The sequence below is a fragment of the Idiotropiscis lumnitzeri genome, chromosome 14 (genome assembly GCF_059441095.1).
Source record: "Idiotropiscis lumnitzeri isolate Australia: NSW breed Sydney's pygmy pipehorse chromosome 14, RoL_Ilum_1.0, whole genome shotgun sequence".
Lineage (NCBI taxonomy): Eukaryota > Metazoa > Chordata > Actinopteri > Syngnathiformes > Syngnathidae > Idiotropiscis > Idiotropiscis lumnitzeri.
In genome coordinates, this window is record NC_142404.1 from 13278184 (window position 1) to 13299961 (window position 21778).

Genomic DNA, 21778 nt, shown 5'->3' on the forward strand with positions numbered 1-21778 from the left:
CCTCCTTAGCATTTTATATTTCAATTGTGCTTGTTCTATTTTGTTGCCGGCCTGTTCCCTTTTCCCCATCACCCCTGCTGCCTCCAAACTGCGCAACCATTCTGCTTTCTTTCCTTAAAAGGAACAGAGAAATGAGGACGAGCCGCCCAAAAGGTCAAAAAGCACAGGTTTGGAAACAGTTGCATGGAAAGAGAAACAACACAGCACTTTGATATTTCTTCTACATCAGGTGTGGGCAAACTACGGCCCGGGGGCCACATGCGGCCCGTTAAATGTTTTATTCCGGCCTGCCAAATTTGAAAAGAATTAAATAAATAAACCATGTTAATGTTTTTTCTAAATACTTTGGTGTGTAAAAGACATTTTGTTGTAATGTTTTTGTTCACTTTCATTTAAAATTAAATGTATTTTTTTCTCAAATGAGGTGAGGTTACCAAAACACTCCATCCGTCTGCTCCTGCTGCGCCCCCTCTGTCAAATTTTAGAACCCATTGTGGCCCGCCAATCAAAAAGTTTGATTGGTAAAAATATACACATCAAACTGCATGAAAGGTGCACTCCTGGCAGAATTTCCGACAAAAATGTTATAATTGTGTTCTCAAATTCCTTGTGAGCGTCTATAACCAGCAGAACAGCAGGAGTAGGGACATCAAATAATGAGGTGCAGTACACTATTGACATGTTCCGACTCACAGCAGGCATGGCTCTCCAGAGACTGGGAAGGAGACAAATATTATTATCTTCCATCACAAAACGAGTCTGAATGCTGGCTGAATCAGCAGGCTGGCATTCAGTCACCTTAAGCAGTTCTCTGCTCTGTACTTTGATTTTAGTTGGTGTGAAAGACATGCTGATTTCTCACAGTAATGTCTTCACAAAGAAAGCCAAGGAAACCACAGAAATGCTGATTGTTTTGCAGTCCAACCACAGCAGCGCAAAATAAAACACAGTTTTCCGTCCTTTTTTAAGCTGAAAAGTAGTCAAGTAAGAAGTAGTTTTCTTTTAAAAAGTGCTACAGACGTTTTATATATTCTTTTTCTTATTATGATTCATAGCTGCAATAAGGACAATTTAAAATCTGCAATTAACCTGTTTTTAGAATGTCGAAGGAAGCCAGAAGAAACCAATTAATTGAACCCTGAACCTTCAAATTGTGAAACAGAGATGATAACACGTTAAGAATCCGGTTCTTGAGACCCCCAATGTAACGCAAACAATCGGCTTATCAATTACTCAAAAGTCAAGAAAAGACCAAATGCGAACCCGACTGACAGTCTTTGGAAAGAATGATGACCAAACAAAAATATAATATCGAATAAACAAACTAAATATTATAATTACTCTACCAGTCGAAACTGGCAAAGAGAAAGTTTGATTGACTGGTTGTGTATCATCAAAATCGGAGTTTGGATGCTTTCATAACCAGCTAGAGAAGGTTCTTTTCTGGCTTTTCTAACGTGAGTCACAATAAATGAAAATAAATCATTTGCACTGAAAGAGTCGGAGTCAGCGAACATGTTCGCCGGACGACATTTTTGTGGAAGATTGAACTGATGTAAAAATAACAGAACCTTTAGTGAAGTGGAACGGAGGCAGAGCCGTCAATTACAAGATGATTTGCTAACTACGCTGTAGTTCCAGCACAACAGCCTCGGAATATGCCACTACTCCATAGGGCACGCCCATATCTATAAAGTGCTTCTTTGGCACGTAGACAGAACCATTTCGCACTTACACAGCTGGTTAGTTACAGTAATTTCATGGTAAATTACAAAAAAAAGGCAACAAAAACATCCACTCTGCCACAGCTTGTAATGTACTCCAGTTTTCCACCAGCTGCTTTGCTTTAAAAACAGCAGCAAATGGAAGCTCCAGATACTTGCAATGCTCAGTAGGGTAAGATAGCCCTGCAATCGTGGCAACTCACACGGAACACACTCGGCTCCGACTTCCATCACATTACGGAGGATGACTCACAGGCCATACGCGGAGTTGATGTCCAGGCTTGAAATCTGCTGTGGAGGTTCTCCGTCTATCCAAGGCAACTGGATCACGAGTTCTGCCTGGTAGCCAGGAGGTACCCGCATGGCCCGATCCTTTACCCTGAAAGTGGACACAAAGTGGTGTTTTGTCTAGACGCCATCACTTGGACGCAGGAGGTCAAATATTTTTCATCGACTTCAATACGTCCTCCTCACCCACAGGATTCATATTGATGATTTTTTGGGTGAAGTCACTTACTTAAGGCAGGGGGTGCAGTCTTTGATGGACTCCGGTGTTCCGCCGCCAGGGCTCGCTGGGTGTTGGGGGTGCGGTTGAGGAGAGTGTGAGCCGGAGTGGGGCTCTGAGAAGCAGGGATTGTTTTCATTTTCCGATGGAGAGATGACATCCTCCGGATCACATTGCAGTCGCACCTCTAGAGACTGGGGAGGAGGTAAATTAGATTATCTTGCAATATTTTTTTGGGTTTCTGAAGACATAACGGGCAGCAGGTTGGAACAGTGCCTCACAGTCAGCAGTTCAAGGTTTATGTCGTTTTCATGTTCTCCCTTTTGTTCGGTTTTTCCACATTGCGTAAGAATGTGTTGGATTAATTTAGCACTCTACTCTGAATAGGCCAGAATGAGAAAGTTGGACTCTTCTGAGTATTAAAAAGTCTCATCTGAACTCACCACAATCTGAGTGTTGGCATCATATTTGCTGAAGCGGTACAGGATGATGTGCGCCGAGATCCCAACGACACAAAAGATGCGACTTTGGGGACACCAGCTGACCATTTGCACCGCAAAGGGGTCATCGTCCACCAGTTCTGCAGCACGACCCTCATTTTGTTTTGGCTTTTCAAACACCTTGGAGGTCTTCAGCTTGTATAACATCTGCAGGGTAACTGATTGGACAAATATTTATTTGTGGAGTAAACACAATTACAACAAAATGCAACACCTGTGCACTGTGTGATGAAAAGCAGCATCAATAATTGCCAAGAAGAGTTTTCCCCAGGCTTACAGTTTCAGCTGGAACAACATATTAAGGTGGATGAGTTATCAAACTGCTCCAGACTGCTGATAGTTGCCTGTGGATGCCTGGTTATTTTCAAGATTTCAATTTTTAATGTAGTGCAAGAATATACGCATTGTCTGTTTAGTTGACCACGAACGAGGTTGTTGTTCTATCATATGAATGGCTACACGTGAAGACAGAATAATTCTACCTTCTGCCCTCTAGTGGAACGGCTTGCAATTGTTCTGCGTGTCACTATAAATTGCTAGCATAGAAAGACGAATAACTACATTATTTGTTGTACATAAAAAATCATGTTAAAATAATTAAGGGAAATTGGATGATATACAAAGTTGTATATGACCGATCATATCTATATGATGACACATACATTCGTTACTTAATGTCTTTCAGGTGCAGAGTGTGCCCGTAAAAGGCTTCTTTAAGGGTGTTGAAAACAAAGACAGTTGCGACAAATGATAGAAAATCAAATCAACAAATAACGCATTGAGCATGTTGAATGTGAAAACCAGAATATATTACGACCAATAAAGCAAGCATGGAGAGTTATTATCAAAAGACAGTCAGCATATACTTGGGGCAAAAAAATAAAAGAGCTTTGACCGATGTGACCTTAGCATAATGGCGACATTAGCCCGCTAAGCTATGAATGCACAAACAAGCAGCGATTCGTCACGACGGGCAACAGAATAGATGTTTGAGTTGAAAAATTACATTTTTAAGTGAAAACTAGAAACGTGACTTTGCATGATTAGCTGTGTAGAGTGCTAATAGAGCGATGCTAACACTTAAATAACTCTCTAACGTAGAGGTTTTTGAGCGGAAATGACAATACTCATCTCAAGCTTTTAGTGCTTCCAAAGGGATTCATATAATTTACAGTCAGTAATTTGAAAAACAGGGTACCATCTGAATAATATGAAAATCTTGTTTGAAAAAATAAATAGATAATTAAACAAATTGATGTGATCAACAGTAAACATATACATACATATATATATATATATATATATACACATAAATATATATATATATATATATATATACACATATATATATATATATATACACATATACACATTATATATATATATATATACACATATACATATATATATATATATATATATATATATATATATATATGTATGTATGTTTTGTCAAACCTGATGCTCACATAATGTTATATTTGTAAAAACACCCAATGTCAAATTATATTGTAGAGTGGACTTACTTGCAGATGCATCCCAAAACTTGATTGATCCATCTGCATGTCTGGACAAAGAAACACAATAACAATATTCAAATGAGAATAATTAAGGTAATACAAAAATTTTCACTATCTTAGAAAGATTCTTTATTATATGTAGAAGGCTCTTCTGCATTCTTGCTAACGTAGCATAGATGCATGTCATTTTTTTTTGTTGTTGTAAGCTTAAACACACTCAAGGAAAGACACAGTCTGTCGTTTTCTTGTGCTATAAGAAAACACAATTCCCTATCTACTACGTGGCAAAAAACTAAAATATGAGGTAAAACGTGACTGCAGGAGTCATGCAGCAGCAGAGACCAGCTTGCGTGTTTGCTTCAGAATGGTTTAACATCTCTGCCAACCTCTCAGAGTGCGGCATAGCCCCACTTTGCGCTCTGCTCATTATGCTGGGCTTGGCAGAGTCCCAAATCTAAAATTATAAGACCCACAAAACAGCAAATGCAAAACACTATCATCTTGCCCTCGTATGGATTCATAGAACTCTCGAATGGAAAACAACAACAACAAAAGCAACATTTTCTTGAGTTGGGCTCGAACAGGATATCTATTGGAACGGCATATGAACTGAGGACGAGCAAACAAAACAAAAGCATGTCAACCTTGACGCATCTGGGCCATACAGAAATTGAACTCATTAGTAGTGACACATTTCCAAGTAAGAGTGCAGTCAATAGTGTTTACTCTTTCAACATTCAGTACAAAAAAAACACAATAAAATTGTGTGGAAAAACATTTTCATTGTGTTTTTTTTTTTTTTTTTTTTTAGTTTTCTGAGTTACAATCATGATTATGGAACAAATTAAACTCGTATCACAAGACATCACAATAAATACAATAATTGTGACTTACCCAGTAATGATGATCTCTGGGTAGGTATGCGAGCCTAACGTCCACATACCTCCAGTAACAGGCCATTCCTGGTACGGTAACAAACAAATTATTGATTTATTTATTCTTTTTTATTAAACTGGACTTGCTGAAATTTTGCTTGTTTTTTGTTTTGTTTTTGGAGGATTTTTCTTTCACTGGTAGGGGCGCTCTATAGGTCAGAAAATACACTAAATAAATCTAGATTTTTTTTTTCACTTTGGTCTGTTCTGTTTTAATTAGCAAAGTTATTGCCATGTTAAAAGGCACTGTTTTAACAATCTGCTTATGTACCTTGTGTGCATTCACAGTACAAAATTATTCTGTACTTGCAGTAAACAACAATGTTTTTTCAACATAGAAAACTGTGTCTTATAGCCTGGTGCGGTTTGTATATCGTTTTTTTTGTTTGTTTGTTTGTTTGTTTTTCAAAAAGAGCTGTGGCAGCTTATATGCGGGTGCGCCTTATAGTCCGGAAAATATTGTGTACCATTTATTTCTACACATATGATATCCTTTACGAATGAATAATGGACGAAGCGTAACAATTGTATATAGTCATCTTTGGTAGCTCTTGCCATCGGTTTCACCGTTTAGGAAGTGCTTTCACCTGTTCTGTCAAAGTTGGTTGAACAAACACCGGATCATTCCCTTGTCTTTAAGCACCATAGAGGACGTGACGACCGATTATGCTCATGGAATTCAAAGCACTTTGCACAATTAAGCCAGAAGAAGAAACGTCCTCATTCCAAAATGTGATTCAACTCAACCTTTTGACTGTAGCCGGTCTTCTTATGTTTAGCTCCGATGGAGTAAAGCACGGGGATGATGTCCGGAGGGCAGTCTGCAAAATAAGCCGTGCATGTAACTGGAGACTCATGGATGTCCATGGGGTACGGGTTCTCAAAGACAGGGAAGCTGTGGAAATCACAAACAGAAAAGACATTAATGTCTGAATACTCCTTTGTTCCGCCGTTATTGCACTCGTTATTTTCTCTAATTAGTCTCGTCCCTCCGAGGGTTCCGGGTGATATCGTCGCTTCTTCAAAGACAACAAGTGAGGATGTCTCGTTCATAATATCCAACTTTGCTGGAAAATGACTTTGAATCTGTGAAATACATACTTGCTCTGCGTCAGATCCACGACTATTAAATCCTTTTCTAAAAGCACCACCACAGCATAAGGATCCTGAACCTCTGTAAAATATAAAGACAAAAGAAAATATTGTACAGCTCTTGTATTGATTGTGATGGCTGCTTTCTGGAAAAATGAATTATAGAGCAACATTTCAACCTTGACAGTTCTACTGCGACTTTTCTTTGCACTCACCGTTATTGTAAGGAGTCTCACAAAGCGTCATGAACTCCACAATAGGATAGTCCATCTCGAGCACTGTAATTGCCTTGCCGTGCATGATGGTTAACGTAGGCCGCCGTCCTGCCTTGTCGTAAGAAAGACCTCCGGAGAAGATGACAAAAGGCTCACTGCGGGGGAGAAAAAAAAATAGTTGGAAGACTTTTTCTTGGTCGCTGCAAGAATCCCCAACACTCCAGCGACTGGGCATATTTTAATGAAAGTTTCAAATGAAAATGTTTCAAGATGATCTTTGAATCATCAGGATCATTGTGCTGGGTAAAAAAAACAAAAAACACACACACACCTGTTCCTTGATGTCTTATAATCCACTTTCAGTATTGGTTTACATGATTCCTTCTTCCCGTCTTTCTGTATTTTACCTGAAGCACAAGAAACAGCAAAGTAATGCGTACTATTTCAAAATAAGACATATTCCTGGCAGCCTTATCAACCTGTCAAAATAATAAACGTTGTCAGCTCCGTATGAATGTCATTTTATCGCACGTATTATGCTTTTGCTTCAAGCAGCAAAATCCACCTGTTTTAAGCCATCTTGGCGGGGCGGCCATTTTGTCACTTCTATCGACTGGAAATGGCATCACAGTTGCTCAGGATTCGGATAACGACCAATCACGACTCACCTGTTTTCTGAAGCTGAGCCATGATTGGTCGTTACCTGAGCAACTTTGATGTCATTTTCAGTCCATAGAGGTGACAAAATGGCCGCCCCTTGAGATGGCTAAAAATGAGTGGCTTTGCTGCTGAACTCATATTCTGCAAATGCAATATTAACCAGAGTACCATGTTACGACTAGTGGGCCTGCATAGAACATATTCTTGTCAGGAACATTTTGGGGTTGACGTGCCCTTTAAGGAGGAGTATGGATGCTTGTGTTTGTAAATGCTTGTAGGTGCTGGGACTATGTTTGTGTGTAGCACATTGAGTTGCCTTGTGTACGAAATGTGCTACATAAATTACTGGTTTACTTTGCCTTGTTTAAAAAAATAAATGATTCTATTAAAAGCCATAGTACTAAATTAATGCTTGTATTTAATTACAAGAAAACAAGTACAAACTGTAAAATGTACTCTTGAAACAATAGCGGTTTTGATAGCTTGGCACAATGAAAAAAAAAAAAAACACACTAACACTCGGTGGCAACACCAGACCCATTTTAAATTGTGAAATAATTGCATAATGTCTCTTGTAAAGATGCGCTGCCCTAAAAACAGAACCCAATGTATTATATAACAAGTCTGAGGGTCTGTATCAAAAGAGAAGAAATCTTCATCACAAGATCACAACAACACAGCTTTTTGGAAGTGTGTCAAGCAGCAGACAAGCAAATGGAGCGCATTCGATTGAATTGTTCAATTTCACCGCAAAGTGTAGCAAGTGGCGAAGCAGCTGATTTATTTCACGGCGTCAGCAGGAAGCAAGTTGAGAATGATGTGATAGGCAGGCGTCTGGTTCGGCTCACAGCGTGACATGCGAATATAACAAACAACACACGCGCCGGGAATGAGGAGGGGGCTGGTTAGGGTTGCTGGGCGGCAGCGATGTCCAGGAAGTCGGTTGCAAAAACATTACAAAGCCACGAAGGCAAGCAGCACTGTATTGACAACTGACGTGAAGCATCTAGTAGGAATTATTTTTTTTATTTATGGTGGTGGCGGCAGACTGTTTTGAGGCCCAAAACATGATTACCTCCTGTTTTTTTGGGCTTTATTACCTCTGCTAAGAAGATTTTTACTGTCCTCTAGCTCCCTCAGTCTGCTATTGATCGTGTGCATCTTTTATTTATTAAAGGTAGATTTTTTTTTTTTCAAATGGTAATACCATGACATGGAGTCAAAATGACAACAAAAATCCAAATCAAATCTCTCATTTTTTCCCGTTTGTATTATTTGACCAGGCGTAGCTCAGACCTCAGCTCAGGAGTGCAGATGCTGGCATCTCTGTCAAATCAGATTAGGTTATAATTTGTGAGTGCTAATCTAAAATCTTATTTTGTCTTCCAGGAGAACAATCTAGAAGAAATGTGTTTTCTTGACAGCTATTAGCAACCACAGATTGAAAGCCATTCACTCCTAAGTGACTGATGTGCTCACATCAGACAGATACAGGCTGTATAATCCTGAGTGAAGAGCCGTCATGCTTTCATGAGCTATACACTCGCCTTTATTTATACACAGATCACTGTCATCTCACAGTAAGAACATTTTTTTTCCATAGATAGCAGAAGACATAATTAATCTGTGAATCCACAGGTTAGTTTTTGATTCTCACCATGTGGAAAAGTGACCTGGATGGGCTTGGAGGTGTTTCTGAGGTTCCACAGGGTCAGGCTGCCATCGGAATGGCTGCACATGAACTGTTTTCCTTCATGATGCCAGCCGACTGAGTGGATGGCCTGCAACAACAACAGGAAAGGGATATTTATGTGAGATTGTAGTGTTAAATTAAATACATTATCGACAAAAAAAGCATTTATATATGATTGGTCATTTCCTGGGTCCTTAGCAACTGTGATGTCATTTTCAGTCGACAGAGTGGCAAAATGAACGCCTCTTTGAGTTGTACAAAAACTTGCGGATTATCTCGCTTAACTCATATTTCACAAACGCAATATTGATCAGAATGCTGTGTCTCAACTAATGGGGCTGAATAAAACAACTTCTTGTTAAGACATTTTTTGGGGTTGACTTCCCCTTTAAGTATTTACAGACTGTACAAACTTACCTCATCATAGTAGATTCGGAAATCCGCTTTTTTGGCCCTGAGGTCCCACTGTACTATTGTCCCGCTCTCGAACCCAACAAGAAGCTAGACGGGATGAAAGATATTCAATTAGCCACATAATGAAAACACCATGCACTTATTGACCATTTCATTGCATAAGCCGTCAGCCAACCATTAGTTTCAGAAAGTCTTCTTAACAAAGCTTGGGCTGCATTACATATTCTTGTAGGATTTCTGCTGATGTCAAGTGATATAGTCAATTTGCACTGTGAAAGCAATAATGTAATTCAATTTCTACACAGCTCCACTTTCTGCCCGAGCTATTATCACAGTACCAAGAAACAGACATCTGAGTTAAAGAAGAAAAAGGGACCACTACACTAATGCGTGTATCTTATATTCATTGAAGCAAAAACAAAACTCGTTTGTAATTGTAAAAATGACAAAACGGTCACATTTGTATTTGTTCATATACAGTATATGTCGTGTTGTGATTTAGATACCCCAAAATGCAAAACACAAACGGGAGTCTGTGTGTGTAATTTCTGGTTCATGCACTGCAGCTAACATCATAAGGTAAAAATAGGGACGCAAGCCGCACACGCAACGCTGGATGAAAGTCGAGCAGAGTTGACAAAATTCCATCCGCGTAGATGGAAGCGGTTGGTTCTCAAGGAGGGTAGCTTTAAAGGAAGAAAGGGGCGGAACGTGTTCATCCTGCTGAGAGGAAAGACTTGTGACATCTCGCACTGGAAGATCAAGAAGTTGAGGGAAGGTGGGAAAGAAAAAAAAAAAAAAGAGGAAGTCCTGAAGAAATTGTGCAGTCAGCAAACTTGTCTTGAGCTTTTAGTGCAGTCCTATCGGGTATGTTATTGATATGCAAAACTACATGACGGGGGTAACCCGAAATGTCTTCTTTAAGTTCAAAATTCGCTGTTGGAGCATTCAAATCGCTATAATGGGATAAGTTAAACCATGGAAATTAGCAATTAGAATATGTCATTTGGAGACTTTAATAAGAATCGTGTTGTTCAAAGCTACTGTGTAATTATATTCAGCATTATTATAAATTTTGGCAGCAGAAGAAGCATTTATATTTCCAAAATACGTTCTGAAATACTGAAATATCGCAGGCTTATCAGGGCCAGCAATCAAATGTCTGACTTAATATGCAACACTTGATTGCCTGTAATTTCTTGATTAGAAAAACACATCCAACAGGTCTTTATCGTAATTCAAGACTCAGTATTAGGGCCCATTTTCGGATAACATTATAAAAAAATTTTAATGAAAAGAAAATTAGCTTGCATCACGATCTCCTGCGGTTTCTATTTTCTCATATTGGTCTTATCAATTTGGAATTATTTCTACCTTGCATTTTAACGGACTGCGAAGACGAGTCGTTAAATTCACTGAGATGCTTGAGCGCGCACAAAGGGGAAATCTTTTCTCAATCTGTTCAAACGTTCCATTAAAATCATTTCGGAAAATTACACCTGCCTGCATCGCGGCCTTGGAAACAAAAAGATTGGACTTCCCTTGAATGCGATCTGCAAGCAACACTTTGCCTGATGACACTTGCTGAGAGCGCTCGTCTTGTTTTTATGCCTTTGCCACATGTCAATTTTTTTCTTCTTCTTTTCCAGCGGCTTTGAAAACCATTGCGGCAATCAATGCGCTACGTCCTTCGCTGCTATCGCCACCTTACACTTTTTGTTCCAAGTTGTCTTTGGCATGACCGTCAAGCAACAAAACTCAAAGGATAATATGTCTTTTATTAGCCCGTTATCGTTCGATCAGTTGAGGGGAAACAAGTCAAAAACAAAGTTGTTACTTCATTTTATCTTCCTCCTCACCTTGCCTTCATCCTTTGGGCTGTCACTCAAATGTACGACAGGTCCTGGATGAGTTTTAGTTGATCTGAAAAGCGAGAGAATGACAAGGGGGGTGAGTGACAATGATAAGCACACTAAAAAGGTTGCATTTGGGTTTGATTGAATTTAATATAATTAATTTCTCAGTTCCACCGGTTTAATATTTGTAAGGCATATGCAACGTTCCCGCATGACCGCAATATGGCGGCAAATGAACCTCCTCCTGTCACTTCGACATAGTTTGTTCACCACAAGATGTAGTGAAAGCAATTTTTTTTTTTACGATAAAAATGGTCTTGGCCTAAGAACACATTTCGTAATCCTCAGACAATGGAGTTTGCTGGTGAGATAGGCAGAGCTTTCACCCGTTGAAGGCCAGAATGCAAATTAGATGCAGATTGCAGTGTTCTGATCGCATTTTTTTTTTTTCCTGTTAAAGCAAAACACAGACAGACAGATTTAATCATTTTACAAACTGAAGGAATTGCATTATGATAGCAATGTTTACATAATGGCTATACATGCAACAAAAAAATAATCAGCCTCTATGTAGGAAGTGCTGCAGTTTAATTGCAGTGCGCAGGTTCACAAGTGTGGCTGATCTGAAAGTCTTTAATGATTGATGCACCATAGAAACGCAGTCTACGGTTGTCCAACAAATTTGCCTCGGTGCTACCTTCGAGTCAATTGTCATTGAGTATGTGACACAGAATCTGACAATCTGTTTTGAACCCTGCAGTCTTGTTAGTGCCGCCTGTGAAGTCCGATGCAGTTCTCTCGGGAAATTTAAACAATGACTGGTGATTTTTTTTTTTAAATAAATAAAATAAAATAAAATAAAATAAAATAAAATAAAATAAAATAAAATAAAATAAAATAAAATAAAATAAAATAAAATAAAATAAAATAAAATAAAATAAAATAAAATAAAATAAGCAGCATGTGTTTGTGTTGATATTCTGAGGTAAATGTTACCTTGAGTTCTTCTCTGAGCACGTTTGGAAGTTTTTTCAATCCATATTCAATTCAAACAATAGGACCACAGTGCTATATTAATATGGATTCGTAAATACATTAACAATTGATGCATCTGAGGTTTTTTTTTTTTCCACGCCGAGGAGAATCAATGAAACGTATTACATATTTCAGACTGTACAATAACCGCGGTGTGAATAATGCTTGAATCGACACAACTTTCATTCACGTATTCGTACTGAGAAACTACAGAAGTCGTGAGAAATACGTCTTCTGTATTGACTCCCACCAAACATAAAGTTGACATCTGGTACCTTTGCAGAGAGAGTCTTCCCACGCAGACACACAAAAAAAACAAACAGACACACGCGTGCACGCAAGGCGCTATGACTGCTCACTGTCGTTTGGGATGTCACCAGAGAACAAGATGTCTCGGTGTGGAAGTGGTGAGTGACTGACATGGTAACAGGGCTCTTGTCAGTGTAACACCAGAGTGTGTGACGTGGGTGGGTGGGAAAAAAACTGTTATCACACACATGAAAGCCACTGTGGTGTAATTGATGGCGATATAAGATGTCAATCGACATCGGCGGCAAGTTTATTCGACTTGAAAACTCCGCCATTACTTCTCATTACTGCCGTTGCAGTGTCATCTTCACAGCATGTGTTCCGTTTTTGTAGTGCTCATGCGTGTGTGATGTCAATTATTAAAAACTAAGATCAAAGTTCAGTGCTCCTTTTTACTCGGTGTGTGCATGAAATGCAGATGGCGGTGAAGTTGTCCCTGACATTTGGGTCCTGAAATGTCAAGACTTAATCATTTATTCTATAAGACGTTTGTGATAAATGTTGTCATAATCAGTGTAAGGTCACAGTGACCCCGACCTACAACTGAAATACGGCAAATCTCTATAATGAATGAAATGAAATTATTTGTTTTTCTTTGATGATTAAACTAGCCAAGTACATCAACAACAGGCCAAGGATGAACTCACGTGATTATCCCATCATCTTCTGAACACGCAATGTTCCATCTAGCGTTTAACTCATTTACTGCCATTGACGACCAAAGACGTCAAAGGTCCTTTTTTTTTTTTTTCTTTCCAACTCGGCTGGTTGTGAATGATTTAGATGCACCCTCCACCTGTGACAACTGATTCAGAGGCGTCATTACTCACAATTCAATGGCTTTGTTCCACATGATGACGTATCCGGACAAAATGAATGACTCGATGTTGACGATGTGTGTGTTCCCGCGCTCCGTCCCCACATAAAGCCATTTACTCTGAAAGGGAAGGTGGCAAAATGTGATCCTGGAGAACGAGAAAGAAAATGAAAAAGGTTAGAACATGCATACAAAATGGTTATTTATTTATTTTTACACTTTGACATAAATCAGCCAATAGCAGCTTTGCACACAGGTAAGCACCATACATTTGTATTCTAAGACATCCGATGGAGTTATTCAGCAATCGCTTATTCAAAAGGGGGAAAAAAAAGTCACCAGACACAAAAAAACTAAATCAATGCTATAACGCTGCCCCTGTCGTCATGGTAGCAAGAGCGCTACTTGACATTTGGACGAGGCATGCCCGCCCTCCAAAATGGTCAAATATTAACCAGAGTGAACCAAGTTAAGTCGTATGAAAACTGTTTTAATTGGGGGAAAAAATGCATCGTATATCTCCTTTAAAGTTATCCGAAGAATAATGTCTCTGTCCAGATCTGAATTATTATACTTGTTCTGAGAGCTGACCAATGTGATGTTGCAATGTTTGGGAGCTGCGGGGTACTTGTATGGTATCTTGAGATTGCCATAATAGGCTGTGATGTATTATAGCCATTACTGTACAGGCAGCAATTTCAGCTCAGTGACGGTTTTTACATTCAGATGTAATTTGTCAGGCACTTTCTGCAGTACTTGTAGTTGTAAATATGATCACTGTTGACGCATCCTATACATAAGTGCACTAAATTTGAGATGGCAAACTGTTGATTGACAACCAGCTGAGCAGCGAGGTTGGAAATCAACACTAAACGGCAGCATGCACGTCATGTCACGACCAAATCAACATTCATGAAATGAGGTTCAATAATTGCCTTTATCCATGTCAGCCATGCCATGACTCATTCACAGAATTCATGAGCCAACTAGTCCTGAAATTTTCATTTTATACTTGGCAGGAATGCTCTAGATCTTTTTCCCCCTCGGCGTGCGGTGCCTATCATACGGGTATCATTGCCGTGGACAGATTTCTACGATCACGTATGCCTCTTCGTAATAAGAAAATTCTTGGCTAGAGTAAATAGTTAATCAAAGAGCTATTCAGTACCGTTGCCAGGAAGTGAACCCTGAATGCTTTTCATTTCATTAATGTCCTGCTCCATGTTACAAAGTATACCTTGAAGTATAAAATCAAATTGGCGAATGAGTAACCATAATCAAAGGATGGCATTTCCAGCCCATCATTTTCCATTTGAACCACCTTGTAGCCTTATGCAAAGATTTTTTTTAATTGGTTTACAGATCCATATAAACTTCATCCAGCAACAAGTGGCCCAAAAAAAAATATTTGCAATAAAATGTTCCATGCGCCTTCACTTGTCTAAACATGGCCTTCTGATTAATATTGCGTGAAATCCTCCCGTTTTTAGACATCTCAGGGGCGGCCATATTGTCACTTTCTGTCGACTGAAAATGACATCATTGTTGCTCAGGGCTCAGGTAATGACCAATCACGGCTCAGCTGAGCGATAATTGGTCGTGAACAAAGCCTGTGATGTCACATTCAGTCGACAGAAGTGACAAAATGGCTGCCCCTTGAGATGGACAAAAACGGGTGCATTTTGCTGCTCATATTCCACAAAGGCAATATAAATCACAATGGCGCGTTTCAACTTAGTGGGACAGCATAAAACGATTTTTTTTTTTTAGGTTGACTTCCCCTTTAAGTTATCAAGCAGGAGCTATGTGTTTAGACACTAACCATCCACTGTGTAACCACCAGACAAATAAACAGCTGAAACACCGTACGCAACCTAACAGCTTGAAAAAATGAATAAAACACACAAATGCGTCATCACAATGGAAAAAAAAAAACAAAAAACAATTGTTGTTTCCGTAGCGCACAGAAGCATGTCAAAGATTTGAATAATGCCCAATTATATTATGATGTGAAATTACTCGGGAGTGACAGCCACGAGAAAGTGACTGGCAGCTATCGCAACACAATTGTCTCCAGCGTCTCCAGTGATTCATACATTATTCCGAGGGAGATTCTGAGTGGGGGTGTTCAAAGCGTTTGTTTCTGTAGGTTGAGCCTGGAGACACAGAGTTAAATAGTAAGTCACCACCTTTGAAGGATGACTCACAATGCTCCCCCCCCCTTTTGTCTTAGAGCATGATTCACTGCTCCATTGCTGAGAGCTGCAGAGGCCTCCTACCACATCGCGCCACAAGGCAGGTACAATCTTCTTCTTCAGAGATCAAAACATAATTGCAAAGTTTCTTCTCTGTGTGTTTGTGTGGGCATATACATAGCGTAGTTTGGACGCCTATCTAAGCTCCAGTCATTTAGCTTTTATTGTAACCCCTTCAGCGCTCAGTGTGCTTCACTGTGGCACTCGCTGGTCAAAGTTGATGAATGTTCACCCACTAAGCTATTTTCCTTGTCACGGTTGCCAAGTGCTCGCTCATGGTGCAGAGTAGAAGTAGCCATTCATCATCTGTGCCACTGATGCGGTCTACGGGGTTGCGGGGAGTCAGAGCCTATCTCCGTTGACATGGGGTAGGAGGCGGGGTCACCCTGGACAGCTCACTAGTCACTCACAGGTTACCTCGCCACCTCGCTGCATGTCAGCAAGGACAGGTCTCACGTGGCTCAGCACGGGATGAGTGGAAAAGATGAGGGGGGAAATGGAAGGTTGAACTATCAAAGCGCCTTGTTAAGAGTTTAGCCTTGAAATCAAATCATATTTGAAGTTATATAAAGCTAGCTTCATTTTCTTGAAGCAAATGTGCACTCAACAAAAAATGAACATGTTGCAAGCATTCTAATCTGAACCATGAGGTATTCATACAAAGCTGATAAGAAAATGAGGAAAATGGTGTGCTGAAATGCGTTTGGGGCAGAGAGGACTACTCCATTGTGAGCCACCTGAGGTATTTCAACTGACAATTTTTTTGCTTGGGAGTTTACTTTTTCTGAGCGGTGACCCAGTTTTCATAAGCATTATTGCGATATAAAAGCCACAGTTTGCCATTAAAGTTTGATGAAAGAGAAAAATACATACGAGCAGCATCCAACAGAGAGATCATTCATGGAAACAAAACCATTCAACTCATACCTTTTTTTTTTTTTTTAAACCATGAGAAATTTGATCAATTTGAATAAAATAAGTGCCAACAAGGTTATGTTTCAGCCATCAATTTGTCCTCATTCGGACTGCGTCCTAATTGTGTTTTGTGTCTAAGTAGAGGTGCTCACCTTTCTCTGTTGAACTTGAGTGAATGCAGGATAGCTGGTCGCCTCTGACGAAGATTCCACAAGTGTAACGTGTCATCTGCGCAGGCTGTGACTAACGCTCCCTGTAAGGCAAAAAATATAAGGACCGCACACATTCTGGAATACCGTTTGCGTGAAGCAAAAAGGTCACAAGATATAAAAGGTTGGTAATTACAAAAGGTATATAAAGGGGGTAAATACCATGGTGATTCCAGATACGAGATTAATGCAGGATAATGCAGACTAATGCACAACTGCTGTATGTGACTCAGTAATCTGCAGTAATTCTTTTGAAGAGGATAAAGAAAATTTGCCTATGAGTTTGTCATATTGTCTGTCTACATGTGTTGCTGCACCTTATGTTATAACATGTTTCTTAAAACATTAAAATACAGCAAAAAAAGATGTTATTTGTTATGGCATTGATGGCATTTCTCGTTGTGCTTGCTTTAAATACGCAATGTGTAGTAAGTTTGTTTTAGTTGGGCAGTAAAACAGAGAGTAGTACTAGACGGACTCAAGACTAATTTTTTTGGAAGATTTGTTCGTTGTCTGCTTATCTCAATTTTAAGTCAACACAAAGGAATTGCCAAACGACAGCTCGCATCCTGAAAAACCAAATCGGGGCACTCGTATCTTAAGAGATCAATCAATCCATTTTTCATATCACACTTGTTCAGGGTTGCAGGAATCAGAATATAAAAGCGGGACTCAAGCAAAAATTAATAACAATAACCGATGAAAAATGTAAGCTGCTCAACCCTTGTTGAAGGCAGAACAGATTGTATTTACAGTCAAATTCCCACGGTGAACCTCTTCGAAGGCTTTTAAGATTGGAGCCCAAGGAAGAATTAGTATTAGATTAAAAATGTAATCTTGGTATTAAAAAGTGTAAAGCAGCTACTTCCTCTTATTAATTTTGGTTTTATATTATCTGCATACTGGCCACAGGCCACCGCATTCTCCACATGAATCATTTACATAATCTTCAACTCATTTTAAGAAAAACATGTTTTTTTTTTCTACACTCATTTTGAGTGCAGTAAATTGAATTCACGAAATAAAAAAAATAAAAAAACACTGCCTTTGTTTCTCATTTAGTAGACTCAAAAATTTTAATTTTTTGTGCAAGGGAAGAAGGACAACGACACAAAGATTGAAGTGAGTGAAAAAAAATTGATTTAAAAAATGACACTGATCAGGAGTAGATTCCACAACAAATGATGAGAAAATTACATTTTGATGTATTTCAGGTCCAAAAACACACAAATCCGCTAACTGGGCAATGTCCTCGATATCATTATCCTCCAAAAGGTAAAAAATGACAAGCATATCATTTGCTGTCATGTCCAGCTGGGGAAGTCCAGATATTTTTGTTTTTGATTTGGTATTTGCTCCCCAAGGAGCTGCTCCTAACGCAGACATATTGCCTCCATTTATCTCCTGTTGCCTTGCTTTCAACTAACATCTCTTCACTTCAAACTTTAAAACATTATTTGTATGCGTTTGACTTGCTTGTGGTATTTAGAGAAAAATACCAGTCGATATACAATCAAGTCTTGTTCCCAAATAAAACATGCTTTTATTTTCCAGGGAGCCATTCTGTGTGCCACAAATTGTTTTGAACATCAGCACACACGCCGTGCGTGATCTGAAAGAAATAAATGACTGCAGAGAAAAATGTGGATATGAACCAGATCCATTTACATTTAACTACTAGAACAAGATGTATGAAAACAAGAGACCGATTTATTAATAAACGACTAAACAAATTGAAGACGAGCTACCTGACTGCCTGAAGTAGCCTGCGTATTACATAGAACGGCATGTTTGCACATTGCAATACATCCATGCATGCGTTGTCTGAGTCACTTCTCCTCACAAGGTCACCTAACCCAGCTGTCTTTAGGCAGTAGGCGGGAGACACCCCAGACTGGTTGCCAGCTAATCACAGAGCACGCAAAGACGAACAATCATCCGCACTCACACTCATACCTAGGGCTAATTTAGAGCGTTGCATTAACCTGCTATGCATGATTTGGGAATGTGGGAGGAAACCGGAGTACCCGGAGAAAATCCACGCAGGCACAGGGAGAACATGCAAACTCCACACAGGAAGATCGGAGCCGGAATCAAACCCACGGCCTCTGCACTGTGAGGCCATCGTGCTAACCAGTCGTCCACCGTGCCGTCCGCAATACATCCAATAGAACCAAATTGAAAGTGTGACTGCAAATGAGTCATCAGCTCACTAATAAATAATCAGCACATAATTTACGTGTAGCAGTACAGAAAATGTGATCGCATGATAATGTTTTTTCCACAGACAAGACGCAGGCGGCACTAGCTCGGAATATTCCTGTATGCTCTCTGTAACTACAAACAAATTGTGCCATGATCGTAATTCTCCTCACGATTTGAGCAAATCGTTGCTCTGATAATCAGAAGGCCTCGTGGAGTGCAAACTTCATCACAGCGATGGAATAGTTGGTGACCCAAAGTACTTTTACAAGCAGACAAATGACCTGTGGCAGGTACAACAGACAGATTATGAATTATGAATTGGGCATAGCCCTCAATAGCTCACTTATCTTGTTAACAGCACGATAAACAAGACAGTAAATATCGTTGATTAGACGGCACACATATTTCACGACCAGCCACCTTTCTCTTTTCAATGTATTATTCATTCAGCAAAAATAATACATTCAAAACCAGCAAACAAACAATACAATTAGTCTCATAATATCCTGCGCAACACAACCGCTGATCATAATTGCAATTATGCTTAACGTTCCTGCTTATGAACGAACGGAGAGCCGAGGCACGGTGACGGAATTCATTTTCGGATGATTGACAACCCGCGGGGACGTTTGTGTGACGCAGTGAAGTTTCATGCTGTTATTCAACACCGCCTTTTAAAAGTGGCCACTTTGGTGCTAATCGATTAAGTCGATACGTCAAACAGAACGTCAAGTGGAAACTCGGCGAAAGCGAGCATTAGCAAGGCAGCCGCAGCCCACACACTTGAATGCAAGAGAGGGCATTGACATGCAGCAACGATGAGGAGAACACCGGCATGAATCACATGCTCACCAATAACGCCGCTGTTGACCTCATTCTAAAGATGACCACATTTGGATAAGGCTTTTTGAATGCACCCTCAAACAATGATATTGTTTTACATGTCTGACCGAGATATGATGTCTACTTTTTTTGAATAGTTTGACCTCACTAGCTCCCTCAAAACCATCTAGTAAAAAAAAAAAGAAAAAAAAACAGGTATTACGATGCGCAGATCACGTCGTTCACCTTACCTCATTGATAAGGAACTGAAGTTGAAGAACAGCTGCTCCGCTTTCATGCTGACAAAAGCAGTCGACCCCGGGTCGTCCCAGTCTGATGACATCACAGAGTCAAGGAATTATAGGGACATTCACAAAAGCTATGCAATAAATATTACACTTGGAACAATGTAACAATGCTTATCGTGAGTGCACAAATGTCAAGGTTTAGGGGCCGTATCTGTCCCGTCACATATTTTAGGAGTGCACGTCTATTTCAAATCTTCCTGTACCAAAATTGGAAATTGTGTTCACTTAAACCTTTTGAGCAATGTTGATGTGAAATGCTGTCAACAGGAAACCTGACGAGGTGCGTCCTCAAGGTCAACTGCTATCAACAACGTTTTCTATTAGAAAAGTCTTGGCCAACTCTGGTTTGATCATTAAGCTGGGAAAGTAAAAAAAAAATTATGACCCACAGATGGCAGCATTGGATGTGTTTTGGATGAGATCACCAAAGAAGTAGAAGCACACAAGCATAAACACACTCACACACTATTAAATACTACTACTACTAAAAAAAAGTAGTAAAAGAAAAGAAGAGACTATTGAGGAACAAAGTGGTTGAGCAGGCCTGTTTTGTTTTATTTTCACAAATGAAATCTTGTACCTATTATTTGTTATTGAGAATAATTACAAACCACATACAAAGTAAATGCTTCTCTCTCTGGCTTTATCATTAGAAGTTCCTGTTTAGTTCTCCATGGGAAAAAAAAATAAAACAACAAATGCTGGAGTTCCGAGCCACAGCATAAACGTGACTTCTCGAGATGGAGGCAAGGCTGCTTTGCCTTTCCCGTCTTCCTCCAAAGTGCAAGTGCTCGCCACCTCACTTGGCATGAAGTCGACTCACAACATCATGCAAACAGCTCAGAGCGAGGTGATTGTGTAACATTTTTCAGTTGCAGTCACATAGCCGTTCGGTTATTTTGAGTTGCAAAATGTGTAAAGCTGTAATGAATAGCTCCAGTAAGTAACACGGGAGTGTTGCGAGCGATGGAGCAGAGGTTTTAACCCATTCATGTAAACCATCCGGATGCTTTGACAGGGAAATAAAACAAAAAAGGTAACAATTCAAAATGGCACTCCATTTTCACCGAAGCCAAACAATCCAAATTTAAATAAGAAAACCTTTAAAGATTTGAATCTTTGAGTCAAGATTCTTACTAGCACACAGATTATTATCTCAACAATTTTGAGGGCAGCAAGGTGCCTTAGGGCTGAGCACATCTGCCACAGAGTTGAGAGGTCATGGCTTCAAATATCATCTCTACATGGTTGTTGAAAAGTCCCGAGGAAAATTTTGCTTGTCCTTTAATGCTCGCTACACGAGCAGGAACTACCAGAAAACTAGATATTATTCTTATTCTCAGCTATTTAATGGATACCGTAAAGCAGCCAAGGAGTCATTTTCTGCCAGATGTGGAGGAAAGTTTTTTTTTTTTATTGTCTTAGCCACGCCCACTTGAGAGCCGTGTCAAGTGTGCAAAGATGTGCATTAGCTAGAGAAGGCCAAGCAAGGAGAAAGGTCACAGTGACACCACATCACATACCAAATTGTGTTAGCCAAAGAGGCCTAAATTATGGAAGTGAATGGAAATGATTGTTTATTGGTAAATGTATACAATAATTTCAGTAAGTCGACTTGTAATGTGAAAATAGTGCAGTGGCGAAATTTTGGTGCAAACAGCATGTGTTCAGTTCCCACTCGGCGACGGTGTTAATGTGAGTGTTAATGGTTGTCCGTCTCTATAGGTGCCCTGCGACTGACTGCCGAGTCAATGTTTCGCCAAGGGAGGGTGTTGGTAGAACCAGAGCA

At 39.7% G+C, this 21778-nt stretch overlaps 1 protein-coding gene across 13 annotated transcripts in view; it reads right to left on the reverse strand.

The window, feature by feature from the left end:
• stxbp5l (syntaxin binding protein 5L) overlaps window positions 1-21778 on the reverse strand; it is an 82943-nt gene that overhangs the window by 27282 nt on the left and 33883 nt on the right. For all 13 annotated transcript variants that reach the window (XM_088315724.1, XM_088315736.1, XM_088315734.1 and 10 more), the window contains 15 exons: window positions 19933-20014; window positions 16598-16698; window positions 13289-13423; window positions 11118-11181; window positions 9262-9345; window positions 8809-8932; window positions 6823-6898; window positions 6492-6646; window positions 6286-6358; window positions 5932-6079; window positions 5144-5211; window positions 4256-4296; window positions 2673-2887; window positions 2242-2423; window positions 1978-2103 (listed from right to left, as the gene is read on the reverse strand). In XM_088315724.1, coding sequence (XP_088171850.1) covers window positions 1978-2103; window positions 2242-2423; window positions 2673-2887; window positions 4256-4296; window positions 5144-5211; window positions 5932-6079; window positions 6286-6358; window positions 6492-6646; window positions 6823-6898; window positions 8809-8932; window positions 9262-9345; window positions 11118-11181; window positions 13289-13423; window positions 16598-16698; window positions 19933-20014 — 1674 coding nt within the window. The remainder of the gene's footprint in view (window positions 1-1977; window positions 2104-2241; window positions 2424-2672; window positions 2888-4255; window positions 4297-5143; window positions 5212-5931; window positions 6080-6285; window positions 6359-6491; window positions 6647-6822; window positions 6899-8808; window positions 8933-9261; window positions 9346-11117; window positions 11182-13288; window positions 13424-16597; window positions 16699-19932; window positions 20015-21778) is intronic.